The 19073-nt window shown below is 41.4% G+C and overlaps 1 protein-coding gene across 1 annotated transcript in view; it reads right to left on the minus strand.

Annotated features, from left to right (window-relative positions):
- SLC12A1 (solute carrier family 12 member 1) overlaps window positions 1-19073 on the minus strand; it is a 436328-nt gene that overhangs the window by 168634 nt on the left and 248621 nt on the right. The window contains exon 19 of the mRNA XM_086958279.1: window positions 5537-5677. Within this exon, the coding sequence (XP_086814405.1) occupies window positions 5537-5677 (141 nt within the window). The remainder of the gene's footprint in view (window positions 1-5536; window positions 5678-19073) is intronic.

Raw genomic sequence — 19073 nt, forward strand, 5'->3', positions numbered from 1 at the left:
CCACCAAAGTGGGGGGATGTGATCATATTTTGTCAAACCTTCAATGGGATAGCATGCCTTTAATTGGTGCCAGTGTGAAGTCTGGGAGGCTATGAGTACAAGGGATTGAACAGCCATTCTGAAGTTGTTCACTGGAAGAAATAGGTTCACTTTATTCAGAAAACAGAGCTGGTACTAGGCATTTTTTCTTGTTTTTGACTTTGTGTTCCCTGAGAGTGAGGTCGGTGTTCTGGGTGAATCCAAGTGACTTGGTATTTCATGGCAGTTTGCGTTAAGCCATCAACGTAGCTGGTACCAGGTTTTTTTCTGTTTTTGACTTTGTGTTCCCTGAGAGTGAGGTTGGTGTTCTGGGTGTATCCAAGTGACTTGGTATTTCATGACAGTTTGGGTTAAAAACCATCAACGTTCATTCCATTGAGCCAGGTTTGCACTGTTCCTTCTTTGTTACTCTTAGCAAATAACCGGAATTACTTTCTGGTTGGGTTCCACTTTAGGTAGAGGCTGGGCATCCAGTTCTGGATGATGTGCAGGCAGTGTTAGAGGCATTGCACGTCTGAAGTAGAGAAGTTTTTCTAGTAGTGGTTGGTATCATTGCTAAATAGGTAAATCTTGATACTGTTGTATGTGAGTAGAGTTTTGAAGCATTCTAAACTATGAAGTCTGGGTTTTATGAGCTAGCAGAATGGATAACAGAGAGTGACTGAGACTTGAAGTACTAAAAGATGTGTTTGTTGGAGGAAGGTCTCACTACCTAGCAATGTAGAAACATAAAAAATTGAAAATAGTAAATGCTTGCTCATTTCCTTATCATAGAGAACCTACTTGGGCTATCATTATGAATGGACAGTGTTTGGGAGTAGCAATTATTACAAACCCAGAGTTGCCAATATCAAGGGTAGAGACTACTCTAGGGGTTTGTATTTGTCAGGTGGAGCCCTGTGGTGCCACTGAGGAATGGGGAATTACCAGGAGAATCTATAATTGGAGGTCTAATTCCCCTGGTTATTACCTCTGCTTGCCGCATAATATTGCACCTCTTCTTCTGTCCCAAACTTTCTTGAATGTAATTACCATTTGTCTGTCAATCAATCTAGCTGGGACAGAGGTAATACCATCACATGTTTTTGTTTGTAATGTGTTAGGAAATATGAGGCGATAATTGGTTATCGGGTCCTGTTCAGCAGGTCTGCAATTTTTTTTTAATACATCTTTTTATTAACAATGCTCATGAGACCATACAATATAAAGTAGTTCTAAAAGTCCATCGTTTGAGATACCACAGGAATCAGCAGTAAAATAATCATGAGGGAACAAGGACAATCAGTAGCCCCCCATCCCACCAACCTCTATATGTCCACCCCAGATTCTCTGTATTTCCGCCAGCCAGGGTGCCCATACTCTCTTCCATTTTTTAGCACAAACCCTACTTTTGTACACAGTTTCTTCGGCCCTTTGGCACCAGTCAAGGTCCCGCTTCCATTCCTCCAGTTGTGGGGGTGTTAGCGCCCCCATCCCCTAGCAATATTGCATTTTGCAATTTCCACAACCAGGACCAACCATATTTCCATGTACTTAGACCAAACAGTGTCACCTTTAATCATCAGCAAGAGCCACCTCGGCTCCATCGGAACCGTCTCCCCCACCACCCTAGAGATGGTATCAGTGACCCTCTTCCAGAAGTGAATGACCTCCGGGCATTCCCATAGGATATGGAAGAAGGTACCCTCTTGCTGACATCCCCTAACAGATAACGCTGGCTGAATCCTGCCCCATGTGTAAAGGTGTGTGCGGATATAGTAAGTACAGTGTAGGATCTGCACTAGTCTAAATCGAGAGTGGATTGCGATCTCTCTAGGGCTCTGCAATGCATCCTGCCAATCCTCATCGTCCATGCTTCCAAGGTATTTGGCCCAAGCTTCTCTGAGAGAGCAGGTCTGTACATTTGACCTATTGACACTCTGTCTGTGACTTTATTTCAGTCGGTACTTCAGATGTTGCTGTCATTTATTATGCCTCTGATGAGAAAAAGTACTCTATTCGCATAAGGGGCCAGGTGCTGAAAAATTAAAGTGACCAAAAGAAAGAGTGTATGGGAGAGCAATGCGGAGTTAGAGAATGATGTTAATAGACACAAGTCCACTTTTCCATTGGTAAATAAATCATGACCCCCCTGTGTCCTTAGCAATAGGAACAGATTTCAAAATGTTCAAATTGTGTTTAAATTAAGCTTCTCAAAGCATAAACTTGAGACACCAAATAGAAACAAGAAGCACGAAGTTCAGCACAATGTTCTCTTTGTTATTTTCAAGTAGTCAGGCTGTTGGCTTTCCAATCTATATGTTATTGTCAGATGCTATTAGAACTTTTTTTCTCATCCTTCCTCAGAGACCGGTATGTGATACCTGCAACACTGTAACACGTTAATTAAGCAGTATAGACTTGCAGAACGATAATCACTACACTACCTATATGAGAGAACACTTGAAAGCACTCAAGCATTTTGAGAATTTCACCACTAACTCACACATGAAATAATAAAAAAGTAAATGTATTGCCATCAATAACTTCTTCAAAGTGAAGGTCAACAAATTTACAAAGCAGTTTGATAGCACAAAGGTTCCATCAATCTCTGTAATATCCACTTCTCGCTAACTCACTCCCACATCTGATGCTTCTTTTAGGTACTAAAATCAACATTGGATTAATACAAAATAGTCCAAACATATTCATTGAACGTCAATATGTGGCAAAGTCCTAAAACAACTTCTGAACAATGTGTTCCCCACCCAAGGCATTTTCCTCAACACCTCCAAGACCAGACAAATCTTGCTCTTGCTGAAGAAACTTAATATGTACCAAGACAACCTGGCCAACTGCTAACTCATCTCACAGCTACCATTTCTGGGAGATGTAATCAAATAGATATAGCTCAATGCAATGAAAAAAATCAAGAACAACTCCAACTCTACCAGACTGAATTCATCCGCAAATGCAAACCCGAGACAGCCACTACCCAGGTAGGTGATGTCACACTTTTTACCCCAGAAAAATGGTGACCCATATTTTATATTTAATCTGGGTCTTTCTACAGTCTTTGACACTATTGATCAGCTAGCCAGCCTTAAAACCCTATTCCTAAGAATGGGCTTTAATGGCATTCGCCTTCTAAGGTTCTACTTGAACAAAAGATTCCAGCCCATTCTAAAGACCCCTGCAAATCTCATATCATCACTGTGACCAGTGGAGTCTCCAATCATCCATCCCTTCCTAAGTAGCCTTGAAACATACAAGGAACCCTGAAGCCCCGGCTGACTTAGCACGCTCTAAAAGACACATCTGTAAATTAAGTTAACCTTCTTAAAGATTGTGTCACCATCATCCATTCCAGAGTGTTTAAGTTATCCGTGAACCATGTTCTCATGAAGACAGAGTTCACGCTGATCATGAGTGCCAACCACCTGGCCAATGTTCCGAAATGGCTTTCAATAATGAGCCTTGACAGCATAATACCTAAACCAGTACCTACTTACTTACTTATGCCTACTACTGCTCCTGGGGTATAAGTCATCAACCAAGGCTCTCCAGTCATCTCTGCCCTGGGTTTTACTTTCAACCTGACTCTAGGTGTAACCCATCTCCATGCAGTCAACCTTGAGGCCTCAATGCCAGGCCCAGATGTTTCTTGGCTTACCTCTTTTCTTTTTCTCTTATGGGTTCCAGGTGAGGGCTTGCCTGGGGTTGTCTGATGCAGGCTTGCGGAGGGTACGACTTACCAAGCCCCAGCATCTTTTCATGATTTTTCATGAGAAGGGAGTTGGAAAGTCTTATCCTAAACCAGTGGGCTGAGCAAAATCCTTATGATTTCATATCAACTCCATTTTCAGTTTACCCAGCACCAACTCATCATACTGCACAAAGTGAAAACTTTTATTTCTGAACCAGACTTAAGAAAAGTAGTACTAGTTCAGGTCCAATCCCACTGAATCTATAAGAGCTGTTCTCGGTCCCTAGACCAGTTTTCACTTCCTTCAAAGTTTGCAGCATCCCCCTAAAGCATTAAACTTGAATTCTCCACTATATGTGGCTAGTCAAATCAAGATCTTTGATGCACAGTGCAACACTTGCAGATGACAAGTATTCTTGTGCTATGCTTTGAGGATTTCCAATTCACCCTCATCCCATATCTGGCAAACTTCATAACTATATCTTCACAGGCAGAAACTAAAGATCTTCTGGCTCAAGCTATATCCCTCCTGTCCTGCCTACATCCCTTTCCCCATTTTTCAGGACTCCTCCCTTTTACTCGGCCTTTGTACAGTTATCTTCTTCTTTGTATCTAAATTTGTGCTACATAAATCCCCATGCATATACACACATGCTTAGGTTAGTAGGAATGCTCTGTACTTTTTCGTGATTCACCAGAGCACGGACGTCTACATAGACAAGAACCAACACCACGATAAGAGCTACTACCTAGAGAATGTCTCAAGGCAGGGTTGAAACCGGACACATAGCCCACATCCCAAAAAATGCCTGCAACCACAACAGGGCCTATAACAAGATAAGGTCTACAGCTTCAAAACAGAATGCCTCCAACACAAGGCCTAAAAGAGATCCAGCGCCAAAGGCAGAACTAAATCTTTTACCAAGACAAGGCTTCCCGCCTACATAAGGGCTGCTGGCACAAAAGAGTGTGCAGCCAGAAAAAGGCATAGATACTGTGGAGAACAAGGAACAAAGGTCAATTAACTTATTTTTAAAAATGGTAATTGTTCTTTCTTGCCTAAAGTCACAAGTCACTCTACATAATATCTCGATACTTATAACCTACAAGCACAAATATTAATAGTGCTTTATATTGAGAACATTACTTTCAAGGGATTTCAAATTATTTTGCAGCAGTAAAGCCAAACGAGAGCTCATCTTTCCTAACAAAACAATTAGCATGTATTAGATAATCAGAATTTTGGTTTTTATGGAAAATATAGATCAGACATCTCATATCTTATACAATTTCTGGCGAAGGAGTAAGGGGTAAGTGAAAAAGTCGTGATTCAGATGGAATGAAAGACTTTTTGTTAACGATTTTAAAGATTTTTACAACTGCATTATGGTATTTCTGGAGTCCTTATTACAGGGGCTAGCCCACGTCCTCTGTATGATGTGGTTCATTGTGTTCCCCGGTCCATGTGCCTGGCTCTCCAAGTCCTTCTATAGTAGGTTTCAGAGGGCTGAACCTCAAGCGTGAAACACCAGGCCTTCTTTGTGTTCTCACATTGAATGAACAGGACTGATAACAGTGTTGTCCTTTTATAAGCACGCATTCCCTGAATATTTGTTTTTACAAGCTATCCAGTAATTATCCGACTGACACCCTCTGTACCACAAAGCCTCGAAACAAACTGAAGGTTACGTTGGCAGGCAATATGAAAAGATGATATTAAGATTAAAGCCAGGCTTAAATCTTCGACAGCCTTACCACCATCTTTGGAAGAGTCTGCAAAAGGTGTTTAATTCTTACCCATAGTACACTCACCTGCAGTAGGCTTTTCACGCCATCTCTAAAATTGTCAGCAGCCACACCAGCATAAAAAGCTCTCCTTTGGTTCTTCGTGAGCCAGGCCTGCTTCTTCTCCATGCCACTGTTCATCTCCTTCACTGCCTGCTTCCTTGGTCCCTATGGATGACAGTACACAGGGTCTAAAATTGTGTGCATGTTTGCCTCCCTCATAGAGTAAGTAAAGCACATCCTTCAGCCTAAAAGACAGAGGGCCCTCCGATCAGGACCTATGATTTAGCAAATTGCATGTATATATATTCAGAATTTTATTTTTTCCAATTAATCAGTGTTACTTTTATTCAAATTTATGTTGTAAGATTGTAACAACTGGGTGGTTTTGTTTCCTATATTTTTTATTTATTGTATTTGTGTCAGAGCACATAACACCCAATTGATGTTGGACGCCCTCATCATTGAAGAAAGTAGAAATTTTGTAGAGGGACAGTAAGGGGTCAGCCATTGGCAAGAGTAGTTTGAAACTGCAAAACCGTACTGGTAAGATATTTAAATGCTTTACAAAACAAGTGCTGACAAATCCAATAGGTATGCCATTGGCTGGCAGCCCTTTGGCTTTGTGAGTGCTTGTTTTGAATTTTTTTCTGTGAAACTTTATTGCTGGGGAATTGCTTGGCTATCACCAATGTAAAACAGCATTGGCTAAAATCAAAAATGTTTTTTGGTCTGAAAAAGCACATATTGCCACAATGGTCCCTGATACTTAAAGGACCTACTTTGTGTGTGGATGTTGACCTCATGAAGCAGCAGATTGCTGTCACTCAGAGTGCACCTAGCCAATGGCTGAAAAGGTCTAACTTATTTCCCCATGCTGTATGCTGTAGATGGTAAAAGAAAAATGCAAATGACACAACAACAGGTCAATGGGTTAAAAGGGCTGGGTGATAGCCCCTAAAAGTAAATACATATCTATAAAAAATATTGTAAAATCAAAAAGTCTAACACCAGTCATAAAATTGCTTAACAAAAAAGTTATACTTGAGTTAGGGTATTTTACTGAATGAATTTACTTCCATACTGCTTTATGACAAACCTGTTTTAAAATAATAAATGCTTCAGTTAGGAAAAAAAACATCTTTGCATTTAATGTTTTCATGGCACAATGGTTAAAAAAAGAGTTATCTTAGGGATAGGCCCATGTGTTGACTCTGCCTGTTGCAAGAAACTCCCAAACTCCATTGTATTACTATTTTTTATGCTTTTACTTAGTAGACTGGTGTTTACATTTACTGGAAAACAGCTTCTGAAAGTAAATGTCAGAAACAAACCACACATACCACTTGTCTTCTTTTTCCTCTAACTTCTTAAAAAAAGCAAATCCAGTTTGATATCCGCTTTGTTTTCTGAGAAGTCAAGTTATATTAGTCAGGGCTGCTGGAATTATACAATTCCGTAGCTGCTGCACTTTCCACTTACATCTGGAATTTCCATATTTAACACATTGCCCATAATCAGATACACGATTTACAGCTTTCAATCATTTTTACCTCACACAGATCAAAACTGGCTAAAAACACAGCACATTGTTTACAAAGCTGCTCCTAGCATTTTCGTAATTGATTTTTGTAGGAAATTGCGTTACAGGTTGAGGGGGGTGGAACTCTACTCAAGCAGCAACTGCAATTTGTCAGGGAGAAACACAAGCAAACCCCAAATTAACCTGTGCTTAAACCTCTGGTAGCTTGGCACAAAAGCAGTCATGTTTAACTTAGGGGCAATGTGTAAATTATTTATCCAGCACATCAACAGTATCAAAGTGAAGTATAACACAAGAAAAAACAAAACATCACTTTAGGAAAATAGGGTAAAATGTAATAAATAATTTGACACCAAAACAGCAAATATGTAATCAGTAGATATGCAATTTTAAAGATTTAGATAAACATAGTGTCTAGAAGCACAAAGTGCCAACTGTGGTTACCTGGTCGCAGCAGACCGCTATAAAGTCACAAATTCACACCGACTGCGATGGAGCGTAGACCGGATACAGGAAGCAAGTTAGGGCCACTGAACAAAGCACCGTAAATCCTCGTTGCTGAGTGTTGTGACATCCTGCGTTGACAATGTGTCACGTATCAGTGGTTCAGAAAAAGCTGCAGGCTTTGATGTGTAGTCCTGTACTGGAGATGTATCATGCAGCGGGGGCTATGATAAAGCCTTCGATGGGTCTTGCAATGCGAGGTCCTGTGTTGTCGTCGAGGATGCTGTTCACAAAGCTTGTGATGTGAAGCCCTGCCTTGGGGATGCGCTGCACAGTGCTAGTTCCGAGGAGTTGCAGGCAGCGATATGAGGCCCTGGGTCAGAGGCGGATCATTCAGAGGTGGTTTCAATGCAGAGCTGCAAGGAGATGTGTTGCGCTGCATCAGTTCTATCCAAGAGACCACAGCTGGGCTGGCAGAGCATCTTCGGCCCACTTTCAAGAGTCCAGGACTGGGGTGGCACCACCCCGTGGGGTGAGCAGGCAGAGTCCAGGTGCTGAGTTCAAGCTGGTGTGAGCCTTTTCCGTCCCTGAAGCACTGATCAGGAGGCGAGCCAACTAGCTCTTTGAGTCACTTTGGTGATCCTGGGTTCAAGAGGCCGGTCCAGTACTTTTCTCTCAGGCAGCAGGGCAGCAGAGTAGCAGGGCAACAAAGTAGCAGTTCTACTTTCAACAAAGCAGCACATCAGTCATTCTGAGTCTTCCACAGGTCCAGAGGTGTATTGAAGAGTAGGGTCTGAGAGCCCACTATTTATACTTGGTACCAGCTTTGAATTAGGAGAAGTTTTTGGAGGTTTCCAGCCCCAAAGGTTGCTGCCTCCATGCCCTGGCCCCAGCTTGTCTGGGGGCACAAAGGACTAGCGTGAAACCCTTTGTGAGTATGATAAGGCAGAACCATTGTGATGTTCAAGTGTGGTAGTTGACAGGTTCTCCCCTATCAAGTGAGAGATGGCCCATCCAGCGAACACCTATTCACCATTTATCTTAGTGTTTTGGAGTAATATACAAAGGCCAACTGCCAGCTACACCAACTGATGTGACCCAGAATACATGCTGCAGTCACCAAATGGTTGGGACAAGAAAATGCCACCTTTCTAAAACTGGGAAGATTCTCAGACACCTGTCTAAGAATCCTAGTGCACTGCCTGAAGGGTATCACTCATAAGAGTGTATAAACTTAATTCCAATATTACATCAAAAGTTCAATGAACATAATCAATTTAAACAGCATTTCACACAAAAGTTATCTGAAGAAACAAAAAGAAGAAGGAAACACTTCAATCTTCATATGTGTTGATCCGTTGTGATTTTTAATTCTTGGAAGTTGTTGTGACAATTCACAAAATCCAAACAGTGTGCTTTACATCAGCATCAGTGATTATGTCTTTAAAAATCCCAATGCATTTCGGGCTATCAACAGTGCCCTTCGTCAGGGCAATCTATGAAACAACAATGCGTACATAATCATGAGCGGGTGTGACAAAATTAATGCACTTAAAAGCTCAAGAAAAGGTATGGAAGACATATGACAATATTACACTAGACGTCACAATTCAAAAGTACCAATAAAAGTATTACACCAGACATCACAAGTCGAAATGAAAAGAAAAGAGACACGTGAGTAAAGATCTCACCCCCACACATATAAAAGTAACAGTACCCAAGTGCCTCCAAAAACGAGAGTGTAAAGAGGAAACTAATCGAAAAGATGTCGACACGGCCAAAGATATCAGAGTGAATGAACCATTGTAAAATAGAAAAGGAAAAACCATAACGCGATACATGGGAAGAGAAAACACACCCAAAGGATGCAGAGTAGGTTCTTACCAACAGTAGTGCCGAAAAATGAACGCACAGGCTCAGTTAACCAGAAGGCAAAGTGGTGAAGCCTTAGAAATAGCCGGGGCGCGTGGACGCGCCGTGGCAAGGAAACTACAAAAGTCTGTAAATGAATGGAAGGAAAACTAATTAGAGTGATAATCCTCAAAATTAAAATGCACAAGTGCCGCATGTGCTAAGGGCTCAGCTGAACTCACCGATGATGGTGAAATAATCCTTAACGTCAGAATGGGTAATCGACGAGCACCGTGGATATAGAGGTAAACAATGACGGCACTTCTTAATAATTTAAATACGCAAAGTTAAAGAAAATCATAATGCCTAGTTAAAAACAGGTCCACTGGCTCACCTATTACAGATTCGAGGAGCCGCATCTTTTGGCAAATTGTTCGCATACACAAAAGACACCGCCCGCTTGGCGGAGACGCTATAACCGGGGTGCATAGCAAAAATAGATAACGGACTATGCAGGAAAAAAAAGTGTGGCGGCCATCTTAAAGGAAATAAATACGGAATGGCCTGACCAAAAGAAGAAAAAGAAAAAGAAAAGCACCCGAAAGTGTAGGACTGTGACGTAGAGGTATGGATGAAAAAACATCAGGGTTATCCAGCAATATCAATAACATACTGTGGTGATCTGCATTGTCCTCTGCTTGTTGTGGTTCTACTACTGAACCTTGTGATGTCACCTGGGAGGTTTCCATGCTCAGGCATTCCACCCCTGGATTCCTGTCGTGGCAGTTGCAGCTGTCTTCTCTCCCCCTAGCTGGACGGCTCTCTTATCTACAATAAAACCTCATCTACAATTTCCTGTCTGCGCCTCGTCTTTACAATGGCGACAGAGGATGGTCCTGAGCTGTGAAACTGAAGATACTCAGCGCTACGACAGTAAGAACATTTCTTTTATCGTCGATCAACACTAACGTGAGTACCCTCTTCAAACTGTCACTTCGCTTACCGTACTCTTTGAGAGCCGTCACAGCTGCAGGATTTACCCTGCTATTTTTTTTCTGCAGCTTAAACGCTACCTACATTTAAACCACGCGCGACATTCAAGCCGTGTATCACTTCCTCAGCGTCAAGCTGCGTGCGACATTCAAGCCGTGTGTGACCTTCCCGGCGTCCAGCTACGTGTGATATTTCAACTGCGCGCTACTTAATGAAACCATTCTAAACCTTCTTACCGTTTCATCAGCGCTTTCCTTGCTGCACGCATCCCCTTCGCGTGTTCTTTCCTCTTCCAGCGACTCTTTGTTATGATGACGTTTTAGACTTTCCCAACGGACTCCTACCCAACGTCATCACGTCTCACGTTGGTGGTTACCACAGCGATCTTCCTCCTTCAAGACGCTCACGCTGCTTTTCATTCAGCTACCACGTCACTGCCACTCGTCACAAAGGCTTCATTTCTGCTGGATTCGAGTGCATTTTTCCACACGTCACAAAGCTCATCAAAACTTCTCTGTTTTTGCCGTGCACAGCAAACCAATTACAAAGTCCTTGTCTTCGCTGATGCACACAGCTTTATTTTTTTTTCTTTTCACTTTGTTCATCTACACGCTGACGTGCACAGCTAAAAGCACGCAGCAATCAACTTCTCCTTTTACACGCTGATGTGCTCAGCTCTATTTGTACATAGCATAAATACCACATTCTCGCGCTGATGCGCACAGCTTATACTTACTTCAACATTGTCTACTTTCCAAAGGGAAAAACTACAAAGAAAAAAAAACTACATTTTCGCGCTGATGTGCACAGCTTATACCTACCATAACAACGTTTACACGCTGATGTGCACAGCACCTGCACATCTTTAAAGATTATCTACACTACTATACTACAATATTTTTTTTTTCTCATCGCTAATTACAAGCTTCATCTCAAGACTCTTTTTTTTTTACAGTAGTTACATATTTTTTTTTTTATTTTATTTACTTTCTTCTTCATTTTCCCTGTTAAGTTTATATTCTCCAGAAAATAGAAGATCTCACGATGCAAAGTGTTTCTCCACCTGCTCCATTTCTTCAGACTCCTGGTGATCCTCCTCTGGAATGGAAACTCTGGTTGAGATCCTTCATGGCCTACTTAGGTGCTATCGATGGTCTAAGATATCGTGCAGAAAGAAAAAAAAGTCTTATGTATTACCATCTTGGTGTGGAAGGTCAAAATGTCTTTGACCATTTACCTCCTTATGTTCCTCCTCCTGGTGAAGCTCCAGATGAATTTGATATAGCCATAGCCAAATTAGACAAATATTTTGTCAAAACTAAAAACATGGTGGTACATCGTTACAAATTTTTCACCAGGGCCCAAAAACCTGAAGAAAGCATTGATACCTTTGTTACTGCCTTGAAAATTCTTGCTTCAAAATGTGAATTTGATAATTTCACCTCTCAACTTATTAGGGATCAACTAGTTGCCCGTTGTTCTTGCAAACAAATTCAAGGGAAATTACTATCTTGCAAAGACCCTTCCCTAGATAAGGCTATCGACATAGCTAAAAGTATAGAGACGTCTTTAGAAGACTCCAAACAATTAGAGGTGTCCCTCTCCAATACTTCTATTTCAAGTGCAGTCTCCTCTAAAATGCCTGTTTCTACCAAAGTACCCAATTTTATTCCTCGTGACACACGCGGTTATTTTAGAAGAATGGGAACTTCTGGTACCAGAAGACCCTTTATGCCTAATAGACAATTTAGTCAAAGTACTTTTTGTTTCAGATGTGGTTCTTCTTACCATTTTTCTAACTTCAAAAATTGTCCTGCTGCCAACCAACAATGCAGCCAATGTGGAAAAAATGGTCATTTCTCAAAAGTGTGCATGAGAGGTAGAAGAGGCAATGTACGATGTGTTATGAATGAGGTTGATTTTTCTTCTGATTTGAATTCTCCAATGTCTTCTTCTGAATATTCTGATTCCAATGTACATTCTGATTGTGATGTAACTACTCAAGAGTATGTTGTCGTAGTAAAAGACAGTGACAACCTCAGCCATACATTTGATGTTCCTGATCCCGAAGTTGATACCATTATTGATAATTATCATATTCTATTGCTCGTAGACACCGGAGCTCGCATCACCATCGTTTCCCACGACAAATACTCTCATTTTTGGCGAGACAAGTGTCTACTTCCTCCTGATGTTCTGTCTGTAGCTTTTGAAGGGAGCAGGATTAACCTTCTAGGATACTTCTGGGCTGAAATCTCTATTTTTGGCAAATACATTAAGGGGAAGGTTTATGTTGCCAAACGAGGCATCAATGTACTTGGTCTCCTACATCAGGCTGAATTTGGTATCACCATCAAACCTGGATTACCCAATCCTGTATTCATTGAGGGGTGCAATCCCTCTTGTTCCAAACCTTCACCTTCTTTTCCTGTATGCAACATTTTAAGTGGTAAATGGTGGGAAGGTAAATATGAGAAAATTTTTGAAGATCGGCTTGGCAAAATCACCAATTTTCAGCATTTCATTAAGGTCAAAGACAACATTACCCCAGTCAAACACAAACTCAGGAATGTCCCACTTAGCATTAGAGACGACTTATCCAAACACCTTAAGTCACTATGTGAACAGGAAATTATTGAGAAAGTTGAATCCACGTTATGGCTTTCCCCCATTGTTCTTGCTAGAAAAAGGTCCGGTGACCTTAGGATGTGTGTGGATTTACGCAGCCTTAATGAGGCCATCTGGGTCGATGGTTTTCCCCTTCCCCGTATTGAAGATTTAATAGCTAAGGTGGGCTCATCTACTTGGTTTTCCAAACTTGACCTTAAAGCAGCCTACCACCAAATTGAACTGCATCCTCTCTCACGACATCTCACTGCTTTTGTAACGCCTGATGGTGTTTTCCAATTTCGTCGTCTCCCTTTTGGCTTAGCTTCTGCCGCTGCTGTTTTTCAGCGTATCATGTCTGAAATGTTTGAGGAACTCTCTAACGTAGTTGTCTTCCAAGATGACATCCTCATTTTTACTCAAACTGAGACTGAACACGAGAAAGCCATGGACCAAGTTTTTAGTATTCTAGAACGAAGAGGCGTGACTTTACAGAAAAGCAAGTGTGTATTCAAAACCAGAGAGGTAGAATACCTTGGCCACACCATTTCTGAAAGTGGCATCAAACCCAGACCTGGTTTAGTCAAGAGCATTGTTGAAGCCCCCCCTCCCTCTAACAAAGAACAACTTTTGTCGTTTCTTGGTCTTTGTGAGTTTTACTCAAAATTCATGAGAGACTATGCCAAAACTACTGAATGTTTCAGACTCCTTCTTAAAAAAGGTGCCACCTTCAGCTGGTCTGATGAGTGTGAAAAAGGCTTTCAGCTTATTAAAGAGCACATTACCAAAGCTCCTGCTCTCCAACCCTTCAATGGCGACAGAGAAACCGTGATCACTGTTGATGCCTGTGAATATGGTTTGGGAGCTGTTCTTTCACAATTAGCTTATGGAAAGGAATTTACAGTGGGGTTTGCCTCCAGGACCCTTCGTCCTGTAGAAAGAAAATATTCTGTTATAGAAAAAGAGCTTCTAGCTTGCGCTTGGAGTGTTGAGAAATTCAAGTCTTACTTATGGGGCAGACCGTTTGTTCTTCAGACCGACCATCGACCCCTTGTCGACATTCTGTCAGGGAGAAATATCAAGCGTACCACTGCACGTTTGGCCAGACTTTCCACTAAACTTTTGGAGTTCAATTTTAAAGTCATTTATATCCCAGGTGGCAAAAACAAACGGGCAGATTGTTTGTCCCGGTTACCTATACAAGACTCTGATGAAAATGATTGGGAAACTGAGATCGAAGAATGCTTTGTAGCCAACATTTCAGAAGATTCCATCTCTTTTGCTGAAAGTGATTGGATCAAAGCTGTTGAAAGCGATGTTGTTCTCAAAGATGTAACTTCTTTCATTCAAAAGGGCTGGCCCAAAGAAAAATCTCTTTCTTCCGAACTTCAAATTTATTGGAAAATCAATTCAGAGCTTTCTTTAGAGAATGGTAAAGTTGTTAGAGGCAACAAATTCATTCCCCCTTCTGTCTATCGGGAGAAAATAATTGCCGATGCCCATTCTGGACATCTAGGAGCCACCATTACCAAGAGAAATGTCAGATCAAACTTTTGGTGGCCTAGAATGGATAATCAAATTGTTGAAGCCATCAAAGTGTGTTCACGCTGCAACACCAGTGATAAGGTCCTTGTCTTGGAAGGTGTTAGTAATTCTGTTGTTCCTCCTCCCATCAGAGCCTGGCAGAAAATTGGTCTGGATTTTCTTGGTCCATTCCACGTCCTTCCCAACTCTTCCAAATATTTCTTGGTCCTCGTTGATCATCTTTCTAGATGGGTTGAAGTTGAACCCATCAATGTTCCCAACTCCAAAAGTGTCATTGATTGCTTGAGTAAGATATTCTTGAGGGAGGGTTGTCCAGAAGAAATCCTCACCGACAACGGTGTACAGTTTATTTCCAGGGAAATGGGTGTTTTCTTGAAAAATTGCTGTATTAAACACACCAGAACTCCCTTGTACCATCCCCAGAGCAATGGCAAGACCGAGAGATTCAATAGGGTCATTGTTGAATGTGTGCAAGCTGCCTTCAGGTCTAATAGTTGTATTTTTCAAGCTGTAAGTGATCTCATTTGGTCCTATCGTATTTCCCCTCATGTTACTACTGGTTTCTCTCCCTTCGAACTCATGAGAGGAAGGAAAGCCTGCTCTCGAGCTTTCCCTTTTTGGATGGCCAAAAGTTCTCACCGGGGCTGTGATTTAGAAGAGGTTTGGCAATGTGCTAACAAAAAATCTTCAAGTTCCCTGTCCAATAATGAACAATTATGCAAAAAGTCCTCTCCCAGCATTCGTTCAGGTGATTGGGTTAGAATTAAAAATCCAGTCACTGTCAAAAAAGGTTTTTCAAAATTTCTTGATTCTCAACAGGTTGTGGAAGTTCGCAAAAATGCTGTCAAATTGTCTAATGGTAATTGGTGGAGCACTTCTCGTGTTGCCAAAGATCCTTCCCGTGCAATTGCTCCTTCTCCCAAAATTGTCAATGTTGAGAATGTTTTAAGGAAAAGTTCTAGAGCTATTGTTAGACCTAACAGATTCTGTGATTTTGTCTAATTTGTTTTTTTTGTTGTTGTTATTATTCTACTTTCAAGTTTTTTTTAAAAAAAAGGGGGGAGGTGTGTGGTGATCTGCATTGTCCTCTGCTTGTTGTGGTTCTACTACTGAACCTTGTGATGTCACCTGGGAGGTTTCCATGCTCAGGCATTCCACCCCTGGATTCCTGTTGTGGCAGTTGCAGCTGTCTTCTCTCCCCCTAGCTGGACGGCTCTCTTATCTACAATAAAACCTCATCTACAATTTCCTGTCTGCGCCTCGTCTTTACACATACATGCGAAATACATTTCAAATCTGTATAACAAATAGCGAAAAGTAATTGAATGTAACTAACATAAATGAGAATATGTGGTAATGACAATTATGGGGAAATTATAAAAAACGAGAACATGAGCAGTTACCAAGAATTTCTAAAAGTGGCATTTTCAGAATAATGACTTAAAATCTGACTTTACCAATAAAGAGGGTTTTAAATTATAATTCTTTAGAATATGCCCAACGTTTTAATTACACGGCACCCTGCTCTATGGGCTCATTAGGGCCGACCCCAAAGGTTAAATATATGTATTAAAAAGCAAGGTTTAGGCCTGGAAAAAGATTTAGTATGGTCGGTCAAAATGGCAGTTTAAAACTGTACACACAGGCTGTAATGCCAAGCCTGAGACTTGTTTGACTGGCTACTTAAGCGGGTGGCACAATTAGTGCTGCAGGTTCACTAGTAGCATTTATTTATAGGCTCTGGGTAGACATGGTGCCATTGTACTATGGAGTTATAAATACATTAAATGTGCCAATTGGATGAAATACAATATTACCATGATTTAGGGAGTGAGCACACAGACTTTAGCATGGATAAGCAGTGGTAAACTGCACAGAGTCCTAATGCCAACAAAAATGAGATCAACAAAAATGGAGTAAAAAGGCAAAAAGTTTGGAGGAAGACAATCCAAAAGCTGACAGATCTAACAATTTTTACATTCTAGCGCAGTCTTTTAAAAATATATTTTTATAAGGAAATAGAAAACAGGGATTACGTCAGATCATTTAATAAACTTCAAAATAAAAACCAACACCATAATACTCATGAAAAAACAGTCCCTTACTGTGCTTGTACATGATGATAGGATAACTAAAAGCTATGAAAAGTCTTTCTCTAGCCTTTGACATAGTTCAGGCAAATGATGAACACTTTGTAGTATTATTGTTTAAGCTGAGCCTACCTTATCTGCTGTATTCTGTGGTTCATGTATGTGTTTAGTGTTCCACTGTAGAATCTAGCTTCTTTAGAATGTTTTGCCTCAAGCTAAAGCCAGTTGCATGCTGGACTTTGGAAGATGAGGTCTCTTGCTTTGAGATTACAATAAAACTCTCAATAACTTCACTCCTGCCTTCCTGCTCTTCATTTCTGCGACCATACTACACACTGTATTAAGTAAATAATCCAGTGAATTGCTGCGTGATTGTCCTAGTCCAGCCACTGCTGTGATGGGAGCAGCCAACTCACCATCCTGAATTTTACAAAGGATGTAATCCTTGTTGACATGGAGGCAGCTGTACCCAAATATACTCAGCGCAGGTATTGTGACCTAGAATGTATTGAACACTGTATTAATCTTATAAAAAATATCTTATCCAAATGACTTTTGCTAAACATATGCACCACACCTACTCACTCTTCCCTACACCAAGCACCTGCTGAGGAGGTGCAGTATCTAAAATTAAATATCCAAAGGTATATATGGTATAGACATATAATGTGTTGATAGAGATGGAGCTGGAGATTTGTGGATTAATTGGATTCAATGCTATCCATAAATAAAGTATCTATCATCTCACATGTTCAGACCCACACCCAATTTAAAGAAAGTCTGTAATGGTTAAACAGGGCGCTCTATTATAATTCGGAAGCAAAGCAAGAAATCTTGGGGTTATCTATAAAAGAAGAAAATAATGGACGTAGATCAATCATTTTAACTATGGAAAATCATGCTGGCCATCAGATGAAAAGAAATGATTGTACTGAAGTGAAGTAGTGTGGCTCACTGGTTAGAGGCGGCAGACCCGAGAGCAGAGGACGGCCCGGGACCAGGGTTCGATTCCCGGCACGGCAGGTTTCTGGACCAGGGTCAGCGGACTCGATAATTCTCTCGCCTCGGTGCCCACTCTGATCAGCGTTCACACTCGGCAACTCTGGGCATTAGCTTGCCTCATCTTCACTAACGGCCCCACCAGACCGCCGGGGATGCCTGGTCTCACCCTGGAGATACCCATTAAGGGACCATCTCCCAGGGAAGCCAGGAAGGGTTTCGCAGCGGTCGAAGCGCCTTGGGACCCTTTGGGTAAGTAGTGCGCTATATAAAATGCCTATACATTACATACATTTACTGAAGAAATTTCCCGAAATAATGAATGTCATGTTTCTGCCAGATTTTAAATACACTATCATTGATTTTTAAATCAACGAAGAGTTATTGAAAATCGACCTTTCCTGGAAATCGTTGAGTCGAAAACCTGTGAAGACATATTTTCAGATCATGATATATTTATACCATGTACAAGAACTACAAAACTGATAGTTGAGGCAGGCAAATGGAAAGGAGTTTGCTGGAAGAATAACTAGTTCTTTAATTTAAGAACATTTTCACCACAGACTCTTAAAACTTCCAGATTCCAGTAACATATGTTTTATGTAGCTGAATTTTGCCCTAAAAATTTACTATGAAGAATTACAGAGATCATCACACATATTCTAACTCTAAAGACGCCCTGAACACCTCCCACAGACAGAGCACAACCAATCTTGAACAGGTGGTCAAGAACTTCTCTGTCCAGATCACAAAGTGCGCTGAAAGAGTACCCCCCCCCCCCCCAGCAAACCCGCCAAGCTCAAGAGGTACTCCAAGCAAGCCAGTTGGTACACTGCAGAACTAAGGACCATGAAACACACCTGCAAATAACTCAGTGCATTAGCATGGATTTACGACTTGAGTCACATTCAAAACAGCCATCAACCAATAACACCAACTCATGAAAAAGACAAAAAGAAGTGCCCTGGCCGACACATTGAAGCAAGCTCCAACCACAGCAAAGAACTCTTCAACATTGTTAGAGAGTTCTCTAGTCCCTAAGCCATCGAAAACGTCATCACCCCTCCACAGGAACTCTGTGACACCATGGGGGACTTCTTCCACAACAGGATCTCAACCATCTACAGAAACTTTGAATGCTGACCCATTGACCCATTGACATCCTCAGCCATTTCACCCCCACGAATGAGGAACATGACCACCTGCTCACCACCTGGGACCAGCTCAGCATGCAACACACAGCAGCCATCATGAACTCTGTCCACACAGGAGCACTCACGGATCCCTGCCCCCAAAACATCTTCAACTTCAGAAGTAGGATGATCAGCAGCGAACTCACCACCATCTTCATCCCATCCATCACCATGGCCACCTTCCTCAGAGAATGGAAACACACAGAAGTCAAGCCCCTACTCAAGAAACCATCCTCCGACCCTAACAAACTCAAGAACTACCGCCCCATCTCTCTGCTGCCCTTTATCGCCAAAGTCCT

This window comes from Lissotriton vulgaris, chromosome 2_1 (assembly GCF_964263255.1).
Source record: "Lissotriton vulgaris chromosome 2_1, aLisVul1.2, whole genome shotgun sequence".
Taxonomy (NCBI): Eukaryota; Metazoa; Chordata; class Amphibia; order Caudata; family Salamandridae; genus Lissotriton; species Lissotriton vulgaris.